At 48.9% G+C, this 24,205-nt stretch overlaps 1 protein-coding gene across 10 annotated transcripts in view; it reads right to left on the bottom strand.

Annotated features, from left to right (window-relative positions):
• HAO2 (hydroxyacid oxidase 2) overlaps positions 1–24,205 on the bottom strand; it is a 210,921-nt gene that overhangs the window by 52,906 nt on the left and 133,810 nt on the right. For all 10 annotated transcript variants that reach the window (XM_085620721.1, XM_085620712.1, XM_085620715.1 and 7 more), the window contains one exon: positions 8,080–8,233. In XM_085620721.1, coding sequence (XP_085476847.1) covers positions 8,080–8,210 — 131 coding nt within the window. In that variant the 5' untranslated portion in view covers positions 8,211–8,233. The remainder of the gene's footprint in view (positions 1–8,079; positions 8,234–24,205) is intronic.

Raw genomic sequence — 24,205 nt, 5'->3', positions numbered from 1 at the left:
TATGCTTTCAATTATAGGTTTGTCCAGCGTGTGGAGATTGAATTTGGGACATTCCTAATAATTTTTGGGTTGGGATACTGTGAATTGAGTTTTTGTTATGTGACACTTTGTTTGAAAATGTACCTTATTGGCTAGAATTTTGTGCAGTTGGTGTACATTTATAATGTGAATATTGGGTATAAAAGGAGACGTCTCGCCTTAGTAAAATGAGCAGTCTCCTGAGAATTTACACCATGATGTATTTCTAGGATCACTGTTACTAGCTGCAGCTAATAAACTTGGTCTCTGATGCCATCCAGAAGTATTCCGTGTCTCTGTATACCAAGACAGGTGAACTTGAAGATCTTAGGCGTGTCCCTGATGCCGCTGGGTTAAACCCCGGTTCTTCAATGCGTCACACTGCGTTTTAGTGTGGCGATGGGTGGCACCTGGCAGGGCTGACTTCTCAGCCTAACGAGCCAGATGAACTCAGAAGACGGGGCACTGGGAGATGGCCGGGATCTCAGGTGCTTTCCTAACTCCCAGCTGAAGCGTCTGCACAGTCAGACAGTGAGGATTTACATCAATCAGACATTTATAGAGCGCAGCAAATCACCCGTGAGCATCTCGAGGCGTGGGAGCTGTAGGCTTCTGCACGGGGGTTTAATTATTAAAACATCCAGGTTTTAAGTTCTCTCCCGAGTTGTTGGAGCGACGGTGTGGTCCTGAGGTGCAGGGAAAGGTTGTTCCAAGTCTCTGCTGCCGGGTGTGAGAGAAGCTTCTCTCGCTGTCGGCTCAACGGATCTCTGGGGTGACAGAGGGAGGCCGATCGACAGCGTCTGGTCGGTTGGTGGGGGGTCAGGTGTTTGTTGATGTTAGCTGGTCCTTCGTTGTTGTACGCGTGGGTCAGCATCTTGAACTGGCATCTCTTCTGAGTGGGAGCCAGCGTAGCTCCTGGAGATGGGATGTGATGTGGGTCCTTCTGGGGACATCACCCTTTCTCCAGGCAGGAGACAGTGACAGGAGGGATGCACCCGCCAATCAAGCCTCCTTGTGCAACTCTCAGGGTGCTAGAGGGAGAGTGTTGACCCCTCTCAATGGCAGAAAGGCTGGAAGGGCACTGGCAGTCCAGCCTACGGTGAAGGCCCTTCTCAGCACAGGGCAGGCTGAAAAGCCAGGGACATGGATTGAGGCCTTGAGACCTCTGTGAGTGAGGTTAGGCCTGGCAGCAGGCGTCTGTGCTGAGCATGAGTTGTGTGTGTGATTAAAGCGTGTAATGCTATAGTACAGTGTGATACGCGTGATACAGTGTGCCACACATGAGTGTGTGCGTGTGGCTAGCACTTCCGCTCTTGCCTTTGCAGTAGCAGTCTGTGTGTGTGGACAAAAGACACTGCCGTGTGTATAGACAACGCTTGCACCACTGCCAACTCTGCGTAGAAGGGAAGCTTGCAGTGCTGTTGACTGTGTGACACCTAATCCGAAAGTGAGGGACGCTTGCACTCCTGCGGTCTGTGCAGCACCGATCCATTGTGTGGGGGGAAGGTTGCATGGCTACTTACCTGCTGTACCTAGCCCGCGAGTGAGGTGAGTTTGGTTTGCTGTTCCCTGTGTCACTTTGTATTTGTCAAGAAGTCTAACACTCTCTCTTCAGACACACAGACCGGTCAGACACCGAGGTTTCAGGCACTCTTGCTTCCAGTGCCTCCCCCGCTTACCCCCCCCCCCCCCCCCCCTCCACAAGCACCTACACTGGGGCAGCCTAGAGAGGAGATACACAAGGGTACCTTGGCTTGGATGTCAGTCACGGACGCTGAGCAGTCATGCGTGACTGAGCGATTCTTGAGCAGACCTCACTGGCAACCACAGGTCTCTTGGGATTCACACCACATCCTCGTACAGGTCTCATACAGTCATGCGGCAGTGTGGTAAGAGGTACCAGGTGTAGAGACACAGACACCAGAGGCGTCAAGCAAGAAGAGACAGCACAAAGACACCAGATGCGTCAAGCAAGAAGAGACAGCACAAAGACACCAGATGCGTCAAGCAAGAAGAGACAGCACAAAGACACCAGATGCTTCAAGCAAGCAGAGACAACACTAAGACACCAGATGCTTCAAGCAAGCAGAGACAGCACAAAGACGCCAGATGCTTCAAGCAGAGACCGCACAAAAGACACCAGATGCTTCAAGCAAGCAGAGACAGCACAAAGACAACGGATGCTTCAAGCCAGCAGAGACAGCAAAAAAGACACCAGATGCTTCAAGGAAGCAGAGACGGCACAAAAGACACCAGATGTTTGAAGCAGAGACAGCACAAAAAACACCAGATGCTTCAAGCAAGCAGAGACAGCACAAAAGACACCAGATGCTTCAAGCACGCAGAGACAGCAAAAAAGACACCAGATGCTTCAAGGAAGCAGAGACGGCACAAAAGACACCAGATGTTTGAAGCAGAGACAGCACAAAAAACACCAGATGCTTCAAGCAAGCAGAGACAGCACAAAAGACACCAGATGCTTCAAGCACGCAGAGACAGCAAAAAAGACACCAGATGCTTCAAGGAAGCAGAGACGGCACAAAGACACCAGATGCGTCAGGCAGAGACAACACAAAGACACCAGATGTTTCAAGCAAGCAGAGACAGCACAAAGACACCAGATGCGTCAAGCAAGCAGAGACAGCACAAAAGACACCAGATGTTTAAAGCAGAGACAGCACAACAAACACCAGATGCTTCAAGCAAGCAGAGACAGCACAAAAGACACCAGAGGCGTCAAGCAAGCAGAAACAGCACAAAAGACAACAGATGCGTCAAGCAAGCAGAGACAGCACAAAAGAAACCAGAGGCTTCAAGCACGCAGAGACAGCAAAAAAGACACCAGATGCATAAAGTAAGCAGAGACAGCACAAAGACACCCAATGCTTCAAGCAAGCAGAAACAGCACAAAGACACCAGATGCATCAAGCAAGCAGAGACAACACAAAGACACCAGATGCTTCAAGCAAGCAGAGACAGCACAAAGACACCAGATGCGTCAGGCAGAGACAACACAAAGACACCAGATGCGTCAAGCAAGCAGAGACAACACTAAGACACCAGATGCTTCAAGCAGAGACAGCACAAAAGACACCAGATGCTTCAAGCAAGAAGAGACAGCACAAAGACACCAGATGCGTCAAGCAGAGACAGCACAAAAGACACCAGATGCTTCAAGCAGAGACAGCACAAAGACACCAGATGCATCAAGCAAGCAGAGACAACACAAAGACACCAGATGCTTCAAGCAGAGACAGCACAAAGACGCCAGATGTTTGAAGCAAAAACAGCACAAAAAACACCAGATGCTTCAAGCAAGAAGAGACAGCACAAAGACACCAGATGCGTCAAGCAGAGACAGCACAAAGACACCAGATGCTTCAAGCAAGCAGAGACAGCACAAAGACACCAGATGCATCAAGCAAGCAGAGACAACACAAAGACACCAGATGCTTCAAGCAAGCAGAGACAGCACAAAGACGCCAGATGTTTGAAGCAAAAACAGCACAAAGACACCAGATGCGTCAAGCAAGCAGAGACAACACTAAGACACCAGATGCTTCAAGCAGAGACAGCACAAAAGACACCAGATGCTTCAAGCAAGAAGAGACAGCACAAAGACACCAGATGCGTCAAGCAAGCAGAGACAACACTAAGACACCAGATGCTTCAAGCAGAGACAGCACAAAAGACACCCGATGCTTCAAGCAAGCAGAGACAGCACAAAAGACACCAGATGCTTCAAGCAAGCAGAGACAACACTAAGACACCAGATGCGTCAAGCAAGCAGAGACAGCACAAAAGACACCCGATGCTTCAAGTAAGCAGAGACAGCACAAAGACGCCAGATGTTTGAAGCAAAAACAGCACAAAAAACACCAGATGCTTCAAGCAAGAAGAGACAGCACAAAGACACCAGATGCGTCAAGCAAGCAGAGACAACACTAAGACACCAGATCCTTCAAGCAGAGACAGCACAAAAGACACCCGATGCTTCAAGCAAGCAGACAGCACAAAAGACACAAGATGCTTCAAGCAAGCAGAGACAACACTAAGACACCAGATGCGTCAAGCAAGCAGAGACAGCACAAAGACGCCAGATGTTTGAAGCAAAAACAGCACAAAAGACACCAGATGCTTCAAGCAAGCAGAGACAACACTAAGACACCAGATGCTTCAAGTAAGCAGAGACAACACAAAGACACCTGATGCTTCAAGCAAGCAGAAACAGCACAAAAGACACCCGATGCTTCAAGCAAGCAGAGAGAGCACAAAAGACACCAGATGCGTCAAGCAAGCAGAGACAGCACAAAGACACCAGATGCATCAAGCAAGCAGAGACAACACAAAGACACCAGATGCTTCAAGCAAGCAGAGACAGCACAAAGCCACTAGATGCGTCAGGCAGAGACAACACAAAGACACCAGATGCTTCAAGGAAGCAGAGACAGCACTAAGACACCAGATGTTTGAAGTAGAAACAGCACAAAAAACACCAGATGCTTCAAGCAAGCAGAGACAGCACAAAAGACACCAGATGCGTCAAGCAAGCAGAGACAACACAAAGACACCTGATGCTTCAAGCAAGCAGAGACAGCACAAGATAGCAGATGCTTCAAGCAAGAAGAGACAGCACAAAGACACCAGATGCTTCAAGCAAGCAGAGACAGCACAAGACAGCAGATGCTTCAAGCAAGAAGAGACAGCACAAAGACACCAGATGCTTCAAGCAAGCAGAGACAGCACAAGACACTAGATGCTTCAAGCAAGCAGAGACAGCACAAAGACGCCAGATGCTTCAAGCAAGCAGAAACATCACAAAAGACACCAGATGCTTCAAGCAAGCAGAGACAACACAAAGACACCAGATGCTTCAAGCAAGCAGAGACAGCACGAAGACACCAGATGCGTCAGGCAGAGACAACACAAAGACACCAGATGCTTCAAGCAAGCAGAGACAGCACAAAGACACCAGATGCTTCAAGCAGAGACAGCACAAAAGACACCAGATGCTTCAAGCAAGCAGAGACAGCACAAAAGACACCAGATGCTTCAAGCAAGCAGAGACAACACAAAGACAGCAGATGCTTCAAGCAGAGACAGCACAAAAGACACCAGATGCATCAAGCAAGCAGAGACAGCACAAAAGACACCCGATGCTTCAAGCAAGCAGAGACAGCACAAAAGACACCAGATGCGTCAAGCAAGCAGAGACAGCACAAAAGACACCAGATGCTTCAAGCAAGCAGAGACAGCACAAAAGACACCAGATGCTTCAAGCAAGCAGAGACAATACAAAGACACCAGATGCTTCAAGCAGAGACAGCACAAAAGACACCAGATGCATCAAGCAAGCAGAGACAGCACAAAAGACACCCGATGCTTCAAGCAAGCAGAGACAACACAAAGACACCAGATGCTTCAAGCAAGCAGAGACAGCACAAAGACACCAGATGCGTCAGGCAGAGACAACACAAAGACACCAGATGCTTCAAGCAAGCAGAGACAGCACAAAGACACCAGATGCTTCAAGCAGAGACAGCACAAAAGACACCAGATGCTTCAAGCAAGCAGAGACAGCACAAAGACACCAGATGCTTCAAGCAGAAAATGCACAAAAGACACCAGATGCATCAAGCAAGCAGAGACAGCACAAAAGACACCCGATGCTTCAAGCAAGCAGAGACAGCACAAAAGACACCAGATGCGTCAAGCAAGCAGAGACTGCACAAAAGACACCAGATGCTTCAAGCAAGCAGACACAACACTAAGACACCAGATGCTTCAAGCAGAGACAGCACAAAAGACACCAGATGCGTCAAGCAAGCAGAGACAGCACAAAAGAGACAGATGCGTCAAGCAAGCAGAGACAACACAAAGACACCAGATGCTTCAAGCAAGCAGACCCAGCACAAAGACACCAGATGCTTCAAACAGAGACAGCACAAAAGACACCAGATGCTTCAAGCAAGCAGAGACAACACAAAGACACCTGATGCTTCAAGCAAGCAGAAACAGCACAAAAGACACCAGATGCTTCAAGCAAGCAGAGACAACACAAAGACACCAGATGCGTCAAGCAAGCAGAGACAGCACAAAAGACACCAGATGCGTCAATCAAGCAGAGACAACACAAAGACACCAGATGCTTCAAGCAAGAAGAGACAGCACAAAGACACCAGATGCTTCAAGCAGAGACATCACAAAAGTCACCAGATGCTTCAAGCAAGCAGAGACAGCACAAAGACACCAGATGCGTCAAGCAAGCAGAAACAGCACAAAAGACACCAGATGCTTCAAGCAGAGACAGCACAAAAGACACCAGATGCTTCAAGCAAGCAGAGACAGCACAAAGACACCAGATGCTTCAAGCAAGCAGAGACAGCACAAAGACACCAGATGCTTCAAGCAAGCAGAGACAGCACATCAGCACCAATCAATGAAGGGAGACAGATTTGAAACAGGTGCAGAGGTTTGTTCAAGGTAGCACCAGGTACTCACTGGAGTGATCCTTGTACTGGTAATCCTTGGCTTCCCCTACACAGCGCTCACATCTTAAATTGCAGATTACCACTTGCTTTACACGCTGCTGGTTTATTTCGCTATCACTGTGCTTGGCGATGATATATCAAAAAGCCCTTTAGATAATAAATCCACCCCGCAGCACTCTGCTCCTATGGTTTTCAGAAGAACCATGAAGCGCTGTATTTAGGTCGCTCCCTCCACATTTATGGACATAATGCTTGAGTGTCCGCCCAAATCTAGACCAGTTGACCCTGGGCAAGTCAGAGCCAACCCTGTAAGAAGCCACCCTGCCTGTGGGCAAGTTTACTGGCCTCTTTCAAGCAGCACTTAGAGAAGCTCTGAAGAAATACAACAAGAACCACTGACCAGGAAAGGGCAGCTGTTCAAAGCCTCACCAAAAAATACCTAATTAGAAGAGCTGCACAAAATCTCTGTTCCTCTAGCGTAGTATTTTGACATTTTGCATTACTCTTTGACGCGAAATGTAACACTTTATCAGGAGTGCAGCTCTCGCTGTAAATATTTACTGTGAACACAAGGGAACAACATGATCAGCAGAGTGCGAGCAGCTGTTGTTTGTGGTACTTTTTCTTTTTGGCATTCTTTTTAGAGCAAAATGCATCCTCACATAGTAAACACAAAGATGCATTTTGTGCTAAAACACAGGGCAAAATGCCACTGTTACATTACTCATAACTAAGCTTAACTTTTCCGAAATTTCACATAATTATACAAAGGCAAATGACTTGAATTTCGCACCCCCCTAATATTCATGAAGGAGGAGGAAGAAGGAGGGAACATTATTACTTTCCAAAGAAAAGACACCATGAAGACGCCACTAAAGGACGAGTCCTGCTATAAGAGACTGGATTCTGACCCAATGCACAGGATCCAGCTGCTTCTGAAACAACATCTGGAAAGCTTGTGCCATTAAGGCCATCTGACTGCAGAAGAGACAGTAACTACCTATTCATGGAGCACCCAAGATTGGCAAAATTCTATTAGTCTCCCGAAAATTCACAAGGGGGACATTGTACCACCAGACCGCCGGATCATCCCAGAGAGAGGTTTGGTCTCTTCCGGTTTTAGGGAATATTTAATCTGACAGCTACCACCCTTCACGAAGGACCTTCTGCCCGATGCTCAAGATACAAAGGATGCTTTAAACAAACTCCATGATAGTGACTGGCAGCCAAACATCTTTTTGGCAACAACAGATGTCATCAGCCTGTAAACTTCAATAAAAAGCAAAGAAGGGATTCAGACAGCTAAACACACTTCATCCACTGGCACACTCTAGAGCCAACAACATGCCCATCCCAGACATGCTGCTAAACTTGAGCTGAAACAATAATATATTCACAATGTAAATGGTGATAGCTATGTATAAGAACAAGGTACGGCGATGGGAACCACGTATGCGCCATCATATGTATGCCTCTTTGTAGGTAGAGAGGCACTGTCCCTGGAGTGAGGAGCTCTCTGAATACATCCCCCCAAACTCCCCAGGACTCTTCCCCACAGCCTGCTCTTTACCTCTTAAATGCCAGGAGATTGTCATCTCGGGTGCAGCACTCATCCGCTCCAGCCGCATAGTACTCCCAGGTGGCCTTGGGAAGGTGATCCTTGGCGTAGTCTTCGAAGTCAGATAGGCATATCAGAGCCATCGTAGAATGCGGACACTGGGAAACTGTGAACGAGATGACAGGTTTGGGTGTCACACAACATGCTGCATGACAGGTAGACTCACACAAGGGACTGTCATAGTTGGGATAAACTGCCCTCACCGAAGCCGGTCAGGGGCAGCAAACACTTAATAACAGTTTGAAATTCTGACTGGGAGGTGAACCTCCCACTTAACTTGTTACAACCCTCTCCTATGCAACGAAAAAGTATACAAAAAAGATGTACCGTGCCGCAGTCTGCCATGGTGTACTTCTCAGTAAGACTGTTCTTCTGAGAGAAAGGCTCCTCTCCCTTTTTCGAGGAAGTCCAGGTGAGGACTGTTCCTATTGGAGCACAGATAAAGCCAATATGCAAATGTCTGGTGTCAGTCTATAGCAGCAGAGCAGGTGCTAAAACAATGTGGCCGGGGCGATCATCGGCACCCAAGATTATCCTCTCCCTCAGAGTAAATTCCACACTATGTTCTTACTGCCTTGAAACTGTATTTTTCTAACATAGCATTCCCTGGCACACCTTGGAAGTAAGAAACGACTACGGACGCACGTTTATTCCATCTGAGACCGTATAAGAATTCCATATTTCAGCTGTCACCTAGAGAGGACTCCTCGATGCGGAGAGGCACTCCGAAGGACAGAAGAGCCATACGCCTTCTGATCTGGATTCCCAATGACGCAAAGGCTGTGCTCCAGGGGCTTAGTCCAAGCTCCTACAACCCCTGTGGCGCAGGGGACCCCCAAATCGTTCAGGGGGCCCTGAACCTTTACGGGTGTCCCATTCAGCCTAAGGTCAATGACAATCAGTGAGATATAGGAGACTAAGGGGCCCCTCGTCATATGCTGTCGAGGGGCCCCATCACTTTGCGTTACACCACTGCTGTGCTCGTCCTGAATAAGCTGGGGAGAAGGTACAGGAGATTTGGGCACATTTTCAAGGACCGGCAGTAAATACAAAACAGGATTCTCATCGCCCATTCATAAAATGTTAGATACATTTTTGCATTAAATTGAATAATAATTGAATCAAATTCAATAACGGACACGCACACAGAGAAAGTGTTTTAGAGGTGGATAGGGTACCCCTAACGTGCAGAGGATGACCTCACAGTGGACCGCCTTGTACTGTAGGAACGGACACTTTCTATGTAAATTTGGGGGTTAGGAAACGACTATTTTTGTTTTTGTGTAATTCTGTATGTTTCTAATGTATATTGTGCACATTTGTTTTGTTGGATTTTGTTCTTCAGGTTGACCCCAAAAATTATTATTGGTCTTAACCAGACACAAAATTAAAAGAAACGAACTGTGGTTATGACTTGGAATGAGCATGGGGGGGGGACGTTATTGAAATATATGTTAATATGATGGGGCCTCGTACCAGTGTATAGGAGTAATTGAATGTGCCCTATTATTAATCTTTAGGATATTTGTTTGTCCGCATCACTTTTGTTTGTGCGCATATTTATATATGTTTAGGCACCAGAAGCGATACGATCAGGTAAGTATGTTTCAAGAAAGAACTACTTTAGGTTTAAAAAATGGACACTGAGTGCAATTTTCATAGGCGGCAATGTTATCTTATGGAGGAAAAACAAATACTGCATACTGCATATAGGGTGAGTACAGGGCAAGGTCCAAGGCGCCACCAGCAGGTCATGCACAGCGGCAATAGAGCAGCGGGGCGCAGTGACGCAATACAGCGACGGCTGCCCAGTGTTAGTCAATGGGGATCGAGCCGTTCACAAAGAGGCTGAAGGTTTGGACTGGGAGGCCAGTCGGTCGGAACCAACAGGGAGGCTCAGGCCTCATGATACTAGGGGACGTGGAGAAACCTTCGGTCCACTAATGCTCAGGCCAGGGGTGAAGGGTGCAGAGGTGTCTTGAGGCGTCGGGTGTTCCTCACCGGAGACCCCCGCAGTAGAGGGGGCCTGCACACAAAGGATACCGGCAGCGTACATAGCTGGAAACCCCAAGGTGGGTTTATGTCTGGAGGGTCTGGGGACCATGCTGGCACTATTGGCCCACTTCAACTCAGGCTAGGTGGCTCAGGCGCAGTGGTGCTTTCCGGTGTCGGGTTTTTGACGGTCCAAAGTCCTCACAGGTCGGTCTGTGGAGCCTGCATGGTGCCAGGGGACATCTCCACTGCTAAACAGGAGTTCCAGGGCCTTGTTAGAAGTGCTTGCAGTCCTCTCAGAACTTTTAGAAGCTCAGCAGCTTGCAGGACGAGCAGACTTTGGGAATAGACAAACAGCTGGCAGAGTTGGCGCCAGGTCAGTTTCTGCTTCCTCAGTTCCTGCTTTTGTGCTTCTTTTGGGCCGGCAGGATCGGAGTTCTTGATGCCAGGGGCTCCCCTAAATACTTGAATTAGGTGCATTAGGGGAGTGTAGGGTAGTAGCCAATGGTCTATCTACTCCTGGGGTCACTACGCCCCTATTTGACTACTTCTTGTGGGAGGTGGGCATAACCCTGTCCCAGGGTTCCTATGTTTGCTACGGCTCTTTAAAGCTCCCTGCCATGGAATGCTAATTCGCAGGTCATCTTGTTGGTGGGGCTATAAACACCCTCTGCCCGACAGGCTTTGTTTCTGATCTCCTGAGAGCAAAGACCCTCACCCCAGGGGGTCAGAAACTCGTCTGTGGTGGCACGCTGGTCAGGACCAGTCAGCCAGCACACTAGTAGGTGGTAGGTTTTCAGGGGACACCTCTAAGGTGCCCTCTGGGTGCATGTATTCATAAATCCAACACTACAATCAGTGTGGGCTTATTAATATGAGATGTTTGATACCAAACATCTTTCGTTCCAGTGAAGCCATCACGTAGCTGGGGAACTCGTTTTGACGGGTACCCAGCACATGTACTTAAAATGGCTTCCCTGGTCACTTGTGCTGCCAGCATTTGAACTGCCCGGCACAGGGGCGGACCTGCCTGTGCAGATATGTCCACACGTGTAATATAGTGCCCTCTGCCTTAGGCTCTGAGGCGTGTTGTAGGGGTTACTTACCCTTATGACATGCAGTGTCTGCAAGCATGGCACACAGTTCATACGCAGAATCTGCCATTTCACGCATCACACGGTTCATGACATGTAGTGACAATGACGTTTGGCACGCATACATACAATAGAACATGATGAACTGTAAGAAATGTGTGTTTCAATCTTTTTAATTTGCATGTACTAGCTGGTGTAGAAACTGTATACTTTATAGTATTTTCTTAAAGAGTAAATAAATGTGACTGTTTTTTAAAGTAAGGAGAGAGTTGTAAGAGCTTTTTATTGTAGGACAAGCGTTCACTGTATATATTTAGTGAATCCTGACTGAGCCCAGGGCTGGTCATTTGGGGGCTCATATAGGAGTAAGCTTCTACAAAGGGGAACTTTTTTGATTACGGCATAACTCACCCATGCCTTTTGGCATGAAATGGGGACTCTCTTTAATCTTGGAGTTTAGGGTGGTCCGACCAGTGCCACCGCTGTGGGCGCTGACCCTGGGGGGCACCAAGTTTTCAAATATATTTTGGATTTAAAATCACCAGCTGCGGAGTTCCTCGCCTCCAGCGATCTTCACTGTTGCTGCTGGAGAGAGATCGGAGTTTTGTCTATGGAAGTTTTGACTCATCATAATGTAGCGCAGAGGGTTAACGTGCCTGCCGCAAAGCATGTGCACCCTGCAGAGCACAGAAGTGCATATATGGATAGCTCAGTGGGTTGTTGCTTTTGTCACAGAGATTCTTTAGTTACTTGCAGATTAAATGCTACAATCCTAACAAAGCACCACGAGCTATTAACAGTCAAAGAGCTGCTTGCAAACTGCATGGCAGGGGTGACAGGATTAGGATCCCCCAGTCTTTGATTATTCCAAGTTTGCCAAGGAAGGGATCATTTGGGAAGAAATGAATTCTTATCAGTAAAGTCAACCCAAGCACCGGGGTAACGTTTGAAAATCGGAGTCTGTGCTGCCCCAGACCAAGCACTCTTCAAATAGACTGCCTGTGACGACTGCACCATGCATAACGTTTCCTATGCATTAATTTACACATGCATGATCCATTGTCTCTGTATAATGTGTGTGTGATGTAAAGTGCTCCGACACCTTCCACTGGTATGAGTAGCGCTATAAAACAATAGATATGCACGTGAGAGAGACTATGGAGAGATGAGGGGCACTGGTGGAGGGGGCAGTGAGGGAGTCTGAGGAGGAGGTCAAGAGGGAGACAATGGCGAAATGAGGGGCGCTGGTGGAAGGTGGCAGTGAGGGTGTCCGAGGATTGTCCAGAGGGGTCCTATGGAGAAATGAGGGGCGCTGGTGGAGGGCGGCAGTGAGGGAGTCCGAGGTGGTCTAGAGGGGGGATATGGAGAAATGAGGGGCGCTGGTGGAGGCAGGCCGTGAGGGAGTCCGAGGATTGTCAAGAGGGGTGCTATGGAGAGATGAGGGGTGCTGGTGGAGGGCGGCAGTGAGGGAGTCTGAGGTGGTGGTCAAGAGGGGGGCTATGGAGAAATGAGGGGAGCTGGTGGAGGGCGGCAGCGAGGGAGTCCGAGGAGGATGTCATGAGGGGGAGGGGCTACGGAGAGATGAGGGACACTGGTGGAGGGTGGTAGTGAGGGAGTCTGCGGGGAAGGAGGCCACAGGGGCCTTAAACATTTTCGCACCGGGTGCCACCAGCGCAAAATCCAGCCCTGAACCCACCTTTCAACCTGCAAACAACGCTACAACAATCAACTCTCCAAAGATGAAATGCTGTCCGGCGACCCCACAGATGAGTTATTTATTTCATTTTATCAATTTTATATAGCGCAGACATGGTCCAAAGGCATCAGAGCGCTTCACAACAAGGAGGATACCAGGGTTGAAGCGGTTTACGTTACTAGTAATCAAACTCGTACGTTTACAGCGGTGGGTGGGTGCAGGAGTTATCACAAGAAATAGGGACAGCCATGAGCGGGAGAGATGCACAGGAAAAGCATCGATCTGGGGTCGTAAAACGAGGGGGGGGTCAGATCGTAGTGAGGGGAATATAAGTATATATAGGAAACAGAAGTCATGTCCAGGGGGCGCAGACTGGTTGCATCCACTGTTCAGGTCACTTGATCCTCGTCCCAGTGAATCCATTTAGGGTCAGTGGCATATTACAAAACTGATCTAACCACTGCCCCCTCCCCCCCCCCCCCCGCCGGGACGAACTAACAGAGTACCAATAGTGCATGGGTACTCATAGTACGGCCCGGCAAGCCTTTCTTGGCAGCCCGCGGACATTGCAGACATCGTACCGGTGTTTTTAGGTCTCGCCTGAGACAGCGCTTTAGCGCTGCTCTGGCGAGACTTATAGTAAGCGAGTTTTGGAAGTGCAAACAGTGCTTTTCAGGCCTCCAAATACAGTGCATGTGCGCCGGCCGCGCTCACCATTTGGCAGCCTGAAAAGCACTGCCTGATCACTTCGCGGCCCCTTTGATGTCCTCAGTGAGCCGTGCGGCCACTGAGGACATCAAAGTGCACACCATTTGCACTGTGCCCGCCCCCACTCCCCCCTCCCACTCCCTCCTCGTCAACTTCAGTGCGCGCTTGTTATACAATGCAGCCCTGCTCTCCCATCCCCCGCCTGGAATGCGCTCCTGTAACAGCTCCCCCGCCCCCAAGCGCGCGCGCGCCACGCTCCGCCGGGCTTGTTTATTTTATCAGTTGCTCTCATGTACTTCTCCTTCCTTCGTGTTCCTCACTGCCCCACCCCGCCTGTCCACTCTCCTTTCCTCCCTCAGTGTTGCCTCCCTCCATGTTGCCTCTCACCACCCCCTCCCTCCATGTTGCCTTCTGCTCCCTCCCCGTTGCCTCCTGCCCCGCAATACATGCCCTACAGTTGTTCACAGACCTGCCGTTGTACGTGTTGCCCCCACCCACCCTCCCTTGTCACTCGGTGGTGCCTCCTACCCAGCCCTCCCTTCCGCCCCACCAATATAAAACATTACGTATCCTAAACTATGTTTTTAAGACCCACTTAAACTGCAGTCAAACGTATTTTTCCCCGGCTAGCAGAGCAAACCTTAGCGACCGGGAGGAGCGGTGGAGAGGCGTCAACAGGCGCCCTTCTGTTCACGTTACCACGCCTGAGCTTCCGAGGACTCTAGGGGCGGAATCTACACTGTTGCCATGCAAGCGAGCAGCCAATCCGGTTTCAGTAAAACACTAGAGTGTCCTTTGAACTTCCCCGGAGCATTTCCTGAGAATTTCTCAGTGCACACTATCGCTCGGAAGCACTTTGCCTAGATGATTGACAGAAAGCCATTTTGTGACATAATGGGCTAATGTATTAAGTTTTACATTTTGGCAGCTCGGTAAACCCGTCTTGTGAATAAGAAACAAGTAGAATCCACAAGCTTTTCAACCAATCAACAAAAAAAAACAGGAGACAGAATAAGAGTCTCTTAAAAACAAGCATTTGCAATGCAATAGGTCTCGCATTTACGGGAGTTTGAGCTATTGGCATTGTAATTGACAATGCGTTTTATTTATGTTTTACAAACAAAAACATAAATAAGAGGCATTGTCATTTACAGTGCCAATAGCTCAAACTTGCGTAATTGCGAGACCTATTGCATTGCAAATGCTTGTTTTATTTATTTTTTCCCCAGTGTCAGTAAACACAGACTCTGCTCTGTGGGGGCTGGGCGATGCAAGTGATAGTCCGAGTGGAGCTGCTGGGGCGCTAAGAAGAGGTGAAATACAACAAAGCCTCGTTATCATGCAATTGGTCTCTTAAAGACCTGTGAAGTACTCGGGTGGGCTGTGTGTGTGTCCTGGAAGGGAAGCTGCCTCAGACGTCTGACTCGTTTTGACTGTTTGGCCCTGCCTGGACTGATCCCGTTATTCGGCGATTTGACAAGCCCATCCCAAGCCTTGATTCATTCAAAGCCGCGGATTTTTCACCGCTGGATGCTTCGTGCTTTTTCCATACTTGATGATAAGATTCACAATTAGAACCCCGATTGCCGATTACAATAGAGCAACTCATATGCTTCAAGGTATTTTTATGGGCCTTCGTCTTTCCTGTGTCATTTATAGACACCTGAAGATACCCTCCTAATTTGACGGACTAGATTTATTTGTCCTACACTTTCCTGCAATTGGTTATGAGGTGGTGATTTAATTACCCCCTTACACAGGTATTTTTAAATATTTCAATAACCATAGTCCTGATGATGACCTCAACGCAAGGAGGTTGAAACGTCGTCGACCGGACAGCATTATTTGCGGCTAACTAAAGGGTCCTGTGTGACCTTAAAGATTATGTGCGAATTATTCATTGTATATATTCCTCCTCGACTCTGAATTTATTTGAATTATTTTGCCGTACCTTGTTGTCATTTTAACACTTATGTCACTGCGTCGTTCACTTGTTCACTTCACTGTCAGTGCACATATGTTTGTTATGGTTATTCTAAATTATACATACCAATTGTGTATTTAATTATAAAATCTGTTTTCTTTTTCAATCTCTTGGTCTCTCTTGTCCCTCCTTGCCTTTGATTGAATTGTGTATTGATTGGTCCCCTTATCCACATCCCCTGTTGAGACATTGTTTTTGTTACTCAGCTGCCACACAAGCAGGGGTGAGGTGACAAAGAATGACAGAGGACAGCAGGGTGTGAGAGTCGGGAGATGTGATAGAGGGTGACAGAGGGCAGTAGGGAGAGACAGAAACAGACAGATAGAGACAGGGGCAGGGGCAGACTAACAGATAGAGACTGAAACAGATAGAGGCAGAGACAGAGCCAAATAGAGGCAGAGCCAGATATAGACAGGGGCAGACAGAGCTAGATAGAGGCAGAGACAGGGACAGACTGACAGAGAGAGATAGAGGCAGAGACAGATAGAGGTAGAGACAGACAGAGAGAGAGAGATAGACATATAGAGGCAGAGACAGATAGAGGCAGAAACAGACAGAGACAGAAAGGAAGACAAAGGAAGGGAGACAGATAGAGACAGGAGCAGACAGAGACAGATAGAGACAGGAGCAGACAGAGCTAGATAGAAGCAGCGACAGGGACAGACAGACAGATAGAGGCAGAAACAGACAGCGATGGAGACAGACAGAGACAGAGACAGACAGAGATGGGGACAGGGACGGAAAGGGAGACAGATGGAGGGAGACAGAGACAGGGACAAACAGAGACAGAGACAGATATAGGCAGAGACAGGGACAGACAGAGGCAGAGACAGACAGAGAGGCAGAGAGACAGAGAGGGAGTTGGAGGGAGACAGAGGGAGACAGGGAGAGGGAGGGAGACAGAGGGTGAGAGAGGGAGGGAGACAGAGGGAGGGACACAGAGGGAGGGAGACAAAGGGAGGGAGACAAAGGGAGGGAGACAAAGGGAGGAGGAGAGAGGGAGACAGAGAGAGGGAGACAGAGAGAGGGAGACAGAGAGAGGGAGGCAGAGGGAGGGAGTCAGGGGGAGACAGAGGGAGGGAGGCAGACAGAGGGAGACAGATAGAGGAGGGAGACAGAGAGAGAGGGAGTCAGGGGGAGAGAGACAGAGGGAGAGGGAGACAGACAGAGGGAGGCAGAGGGAGGGAGACAGAGAGAGAGGGGGATAGAGAGGGAGAGGGAGAGAGAGAGGTGTATGCCGGGTCTGGTGGCTCAGTGGACGACGGCGTCCGCTGCAGGGGCCTGTGTTCCACCTCATGATCACAGTTTTTTTTTGTTGCTCTAGCCCCACCCCCTCCCTCAATGACCCCACCCCCACGGTGCGGCCCTCGGCCACAAACTACACTATAAATTTGGCCCCGAGAGAAAGTATGCGAGTACCCCTGCAATAGTGAGAGGCCATTGAAAATCAATCATTTATATTACATTCTCAAGTTGACTGGCATTTAACATTTGAAAGAAAACAATTCCTAGAACGTCTTGCCTTCAAAATTGCTTCTTTTTAAAAAGTGTTACAGAAATTGATCTTGAAAATGACGTCTCTCACTTAATTTACTAACAAAGCCTTAATATTAAAACGATATCCTTCAACAGGGCTTCATTATTGGGCCCACAATTATTTTACCCCATCTAAAAAGTTAATTTCTTATAAATGATTATTCATTTTTTATGTGTCATTAGGTTTTTTCTATTATTTTGTACCATTTATTTTCTATACATTTGGTTTTCGTATAAATGGGTTTTGAATTATTTGGGGTCTTAGAACGTCTTTCCATGAACGTGTTTTTCAATGTCTTGGGGACCGCAGGCACCCCCAGGAAGCCTCGGGGGAGGTCAGAACATCACATGGGGACTCTTGGAAAAGGCAACGACATCCGACCTTGGGTGGGCTCGGAAACCCTGGGGGTCTTTATATCCAGTGCTCTTAGAGAACATCGCAATCATCTGAAACAAGAACAAACCCGTCTCTGGGAGACAAGACTCCCTCGGTGGCTCCGTCCAGGGCCACCGCACGTCATTCCTGGCTCCCTCGTGGCCTCCCTCCCGGGGTGACATCCCGCGCTGGATCCAGGCCCAGGAGCCATCACCGACTGGAGAACTAAAGCGCTTCGACCGGCTTCAGAGGCACAGGGAGCGGTCCTGCAGTCTGGGTCCAGGGCAGCGCATCCACACGGTCCCATGGTCATCTCACTCTGAAGGATGTCCAACCTTGGTGATAATGTGGCCGGGTAACCCGGGTGTGGTGATAGCCCCCTTGAGAAGTCTAACCCCTGACACTTACCTCGCTGGATCACTCACTCTCTCTGAGCCCTGCCTCGGCCCTGCTCCCACCTGGAGCTCTGTCATGTCACCCCCTGTCACTAGCATGATTGGCCAGGGTCACCCGGATGTGGTGATAGCCCCTCCCCTTGAGAGGTCTAACCCCTGACACTTAACTCTCTGGATCACTCACTCTCTCTGAGCCCTGCCTCGGCCCTGCTCCCACCTGGAGCTCTGTCATGTCACTCCCTGTCACTAGCATGACTGGCCAGGGTCACCCGGACGTGGTGATAGCCCCTCCCCTTGAGAAGTCAAACCCTGACACTTACCTCTCTGGATCACTCACTCTCTCTGAGCCCTGCCTCGGCCCTGCTCCCACCTGGAGCTCTGTCATGTCACCCCCTGTCACTAGTATGACTGGCCAGGTGTGGCCTTCACCTGTCTTCCTTTGTGGTCCGATGTCTGCGCTCATCTTTGTGATGTCGCGCAATGTAAGCCGAATGGCGCCCTCGCAGGGGAGCCGTCAGGCAGTATTTTCAAATTCTAGGTGCTGATTTTCAATTTCTTGATGGGGTCTCCAGTATTCGGTCTGATCTACAGCTGTGGCTCAGGTCTGTGGTGTCCATTTATTGTTCTCCTCCAAACTCACACATTTCTGTGTGTCTTGGGCACAAGGTACTGCGTGCACCATCTCGGAGCTGTCCTGGTTACTGTGAAACTGTTTAAAATGTAACCAACACGTCAGCTGCGATCCTCCGGTCACGCCACCGTGTCCACCGGCCTTGTTCTGCTACCATCGCAAGATCCTGCAGGGGGTGCAACCAAACCCCAGCGAGACGATGTGGTACCTCAACTCCACTGGAGACCCTCACCCGGGCATCAGGCCTCAACGAAGAGCCAACCCAGAGATGGGCTTCCGCAGGGCACCTCTTGGAACAAACGGACCAGGCCACCCGCCATGAATGCGGCTCTCGACACGGTCGTCCATGGTACTTACCTGAACTGAGTGAAGGTCTGAGCTGTGAAAACCTGAGCAGCTCAGGATGGGCTGAGAATGTCTTCTTGAGGGTCAGCTGGAGTGACATTGAACTCCCCGCGCAGAACCTCTGGTGTCAACAGAGGCACGGCTCCACGGCCAAGACTTGGGTCTTTGTTCACCGCCTTCTGCAGGTCCAAGGGCCCAAAAGAGCTTCTGAGCAGGATCAAGAGGTGGCAGCCAAGCCTAGAGGTTCAGCCATAAAGTCAGGATCCAGAGATTGTAACTTACAACCCAAGATGGAGACCAGCGACTGAAGCTGAAGATGGCCACCATTATAGGTCCACCTCAAAGGTGCAGTGCTGGATGCCAGCTGGGAAGAAGAGCACCGGAGCTTCACCACCGGTCCCAACAACTCCTTTACGTATGGGTTCAACCCCCTCTGAGAGCACAGTCTTTACTCCTAGCTTCTCCTGCCTCGAGTCTGCCTTTGCCCTAACTCGCTATTGTAGCGGTAATCCCACATCGCAACCAATGGTCGCTTTGCAAACTGTAGCACTTGATAAACTAAAGCAAGCAGAACACAACCTGTCCACAGCAAGCTCCCCACAACCTGTCCACAGCAAGCTCCCCACAACCTGTCCACAGCAAGCTCCCCACAACCTGTCCAGAGCAAGCTCCCCACAACCTGTCCAGAGCAAGCTCCCCACAACCTGTCCAGAGCAAGCTCCCCACAACCTGTCCAGAGCAAACTCCCCACAACCTGTCCAGAGCAAGCTCCACACAACCTGTCCAGAGCAAGCTCCCCACAACCTGTCCAGAGCAAGCTCCCCACAACCTGTCCAGAGCAAACTCCCCACAACCTGTCCAGAGCAAACTCCCCACAACCTGTCCACAGCAAGCTCCACACAACCTGTCCACAGCAAGCTCCACACAACCTGTCCACAGCAAGCTCCCCACAACCTGTCCACAGCAAGCTCCCCACAACCTGTCCACAGCAAGCTCCCCACAACCTGTCCACAGCAAGCTCCCCACAACCTGTCCACAGCAAGCTCCCCACAACCTGTCCAGAGCAAGCTCCCCACAACCTGTCCACAGCAAGCTCCCCACAACCTGTCCACAGCAAGCTCCCCACAACCTGTCCACAGCAAGCTCCCCACAACCTGTCCACAGCAAGCTCCCCACAACCTGTCCACAGCAAGCTCCCCACAACCTGTCCACAGCAAGCTCCCCACAACCTGTCCACAGCAAGCTCCCCACAACCTGTCCAGAGCAAGCTCCCCACAACCTGTCCACAGCAAGCTCCCCACAACCTGTCCACAGCAAGCTCCCCACAACCTGTCCACAGCAAGCTCCCCACAACCTGTCCACAGCAAGCTCCCCACAACCTGTCCAGAGCAAGCTCCCCACAACCTGTCCAGAGCAAGCTCCCCACAACCTGTCCTCAGCAAGCTCCCCACAACCTGTCCACAGCAAGCTCCCCACAACCTGTCCACAGCAAGCTCCCCACAACCTGTCCACAGCAAGCTCCCCACAACCTGTCCACAGCAAGCTCCCCACAACCTGTCCACAGCAAGCTCCCCACAACCTGTCCACAGCAAGCTCCCCACAACCTGTCCACAGCAAGCTCCCCACAACCTGTCCACAACAAGCTGCACACAACCTGTCCACAGCAAGCTCCCCACAACCTGTCCACAGCAAGCTCCCCACAACCTGTCCACAGCAAGCTCCCCACAACCTGTCCAGAGCAAGCTCCCCACAACCTGTCCAGAGCAAGCTCCCCACAACCTGTCCAGAGCAAGCTCCCCACAACCTGTCCACAGCAAGCTCCCCACAACCTGTCCACAGCAAGCTCCCCACAACCTGTCCACAGCAAGCTCCCCACAACCTGTCCACAGCAAGCTCCCCACAACCTGTCCAGAGCAAGCTCCCCACAACCTGTCCTCAGCAAGCTCCCCACAACCTGTCCACAGCAAGCTCCCCACAACCTGTCCACAGCAAGCTCCCCACAACCTGTCCACAGCAAGCTCCCCACAACCTGTCCACAGCAAGCTCCCCACAACCTGTCCACAGCAAGCTCCCCACAACCTGTCCACAGCAAGCTCCCCACAACCTGTCCACAACAAGCTGCACACAACTTGTCCGAAATCTCTCATTCACTGCAGTTCTTGACATTAAGTTAATCACGCATGTGATCTTGTACAAGCACAAAGAAACCTGGTGGACGACCATAGTGTTTATCAGTGAATGAATGAATGAATGCTTTGTCTTGCACAGCACACACTATAAACTGAACGGCCACGGGACGCTCCCAATTTTTAGCAGATATGGGACCTGCCTCCTAGGGATGTGAAATGATTTGCCAGGATCAAGCATTTTTGGTAATGAAGTAAGCCTTGATTCGGGCTCACGCCTCCTGGTTCTGAAGCAAGAACGAGGCATTGCAAACAAAAATGGGGTAAAAACCGAAAAAACAAATGAATTTTCTTTTATTAAAAAAGACAATGAGATTCCTTTTCTATCATTGAGACCTTTTGGTTGGATGCAATCCAATTCCTTCATCCAATCAATATCTTCTTGAAACAGTCCTTTTAAAAAAAAAAAATGATGGATGATTTTCCACATTATGATAGCATTAATATCTGCATTACAACCTATTACAATATTGACATTACAATGGCAGTAATTTGAGTGGCTCAGGCGGGATGTCCGGAGAATCCTAGCCAGTGAGAAGGAATGTCCATCGTGTTCTCTATGTCGCCACACATGTCCATAGTAGAATACTTGTATGTACTATTTACACGAGTTGTGAGTATAACAGGAACATTCTTTCTTACGAAACAGATCAATTCCATCATTGAGTCACATGTGAACAATAATGTACAATAACATGAAAAAGAGAGAAAACTATAGGTCGATCTCGGCGTGTGGGTACAACTCTTAATGCACCTGTCTGTATACCCTATCAGTGGGCATCTCGCATCACCCAGTGTGGATGAGCCAAGGGAGAGGGCGACGAGGGAGGGGGGAAGGGGAGCAAAAAGGCTTGAAACAGTCCTTAACAAATCTGTTTCCACGCCTAGTTGTATGGTGTCCAAAATCTGGAACTTCAATGAACTGAAATGAGGTCTCAACTCCTCCAGATGTGATGCAAGCGTTGATTTTGGATTTGTGTCACATATGTTGCTGGTCTGTTTGGATGGTCTAACTTCCATCTCTCTCTTGTTCTTGCCCCCATATTTTGACCTGTGTGGGCATTTTAAGCAGCAGATACAGTACCTGTATCACTGGGAGGGAGACTTTTAAACAGGATTCTCTTGACCAAATCTGTATATTTCTCTAAAACCCACCATCATACAATATATTTTCCTTTTTCTGTCCACATACCACGCAACGCTTGTGTTATTTACTTTGCACCCTGTCCCACATGGGGAATGTTTTAGAAATGCTACGTCAATGTACCACATCACACAGCTGCCAAGTTTTCAGGCTGCATATGTGTGACATTTCTGGTTATCAACGTGCTTATGTGTGACATATCTAGTGATCACCATGCTTATGTGAGACATATCTGGCTATCACCACGCTTATGTGAGACATATCTGGCTATCACCACGCTTATGCGTGACATTTCTGGCTATCACCACGCTTATGTGAGACATATCTGGCTATCACCACGCTTATGCGTGACATTTCTATCTCTCACCCTGCTTAGATGTGACATTTCTGGCTATCACCACGCTTATGCGTGACATTTCTAGCTATCACCATGCTTATGTGAGACATATCTGGCTATCACCGTGCTTATGTGTGACATTTCTAGTGATCACCACGCTTATGTGAGACATTTCTGGCTATCACCGTGCTTATGTGTGACATTTCTATCTCTCACCCTGCTTAGATGTGACATTTCTGGCTATCACCACGCTTATGCGTGACATTTCTAGCTATCACCATGCTTATGTGTGACATTTCTATGTATAACCATGCTTATGTGTGACATTTCTATGTATAACCATGCTTATGTGTGACATTTCTATGTATAACCATGCTTATGTGTGACATTTCTGGCTATCAACTTGCTTATGCGAGACATTTCTAGCTATCACCCTGGTTATGTGTGACATTTCTGGCTATCAACATGCTTATGTGTGACATTTCAAGCTATCACCATGCTTATGTGTGACATTTCCGCCTATCACCATGCTTATGTGTGACATTTCTGACTATCACCTTGCTTATGTGTGACATATCTGGCTATCACCACACTTAATGTGTGACATTTCTAGCTATCACCATGCTTAATGTGTGACATTTCTAGCTATCACCACACTTAGTGTGTGACATTTCTAGCTATCACCACACTTAATGTGTGACATTTCTAGCTATCACCACGCTTAATGTGTGACATTTCTAGCTATCACCATGCTTATGTGAGACACAGCTTTATACCACCGAGCACAGCTTTATACCGAGGAACACAGCTTTATACTGAGGAACACAGCTTTATAACACGGAGCACAACTTTATATCATGGAACACAGGTTTATACTGCAGAACACAGCTTTACACCACGGAGCACAGCTTTATACTGTGACGCACATCCTTATACTCTGGAGCACAGCCTTCTACCACAGAGCACGGATTTATACTGTGACGCACAGCTTTATATCATGGAGCACAGCTTTATACAGTGCAGCACAGTTTTATACCGTGGAGCACAGCTTTATACAGTGCAGCACAGTTTTATACCGTGGAGCACAGCTTTATACTGTGGAGCACAGCTTTATAAAACAGAGAACAGCTTTATACACCAGAACACACCTTTATACCACGGAGCAAGCTTTCTACCACGGAGCACAGCTTTCTACCATGGAAAACAGGTTTATACCGCAGAACACAGCTTTACACCATGGAGCACAGCTTTGTACTGCGGAATACAGGTTTATACCACGGAAAACAGCTTTATACTGTGCGGAGCACAGCTTTACACCGCGGAGCACAGCTTTATACTGCGGAGCACAGCTTTATACTGCGGAGCACAGCTTTATACCGCGGAGCACAGCTTTATACCGCGGAGCACAGCTTTATACCGCGGAACACAGCTTTATACCGCAGAACACATGTTAATATCGTGGAGCACAGCTTTATACCGTGGAGCAGAGCTTTGTGCTGCAGAACACAGCTTTATACCATGGAGCACAGCTTTATACAGTGCAGCACAGCTTATACCATGGAGCACAGCTTTATACCATGGAGCACAGCTTTATACAGCAGAGCACAGCTTTATACGGCAGAGCACAGCTTTATACGGAAGAGCACAGCTTTAT

Source organism: Triturus cristatus, chromosome 8, assembly GCF_964204655.1.
Source record: "Triturus cristatus chromosome 8, aTriCri1.1, whole genome shotgun sequence".
Classification (NCBI taxonomy): Eukaryota; Metazoa; Chordata; class Amphibia; order Caudata; family Salamandridae; genus Triturus; species Triturus cristatus.
This window is presented reverse-complemented; position numbering and strand designations above follow the sequence as displayed.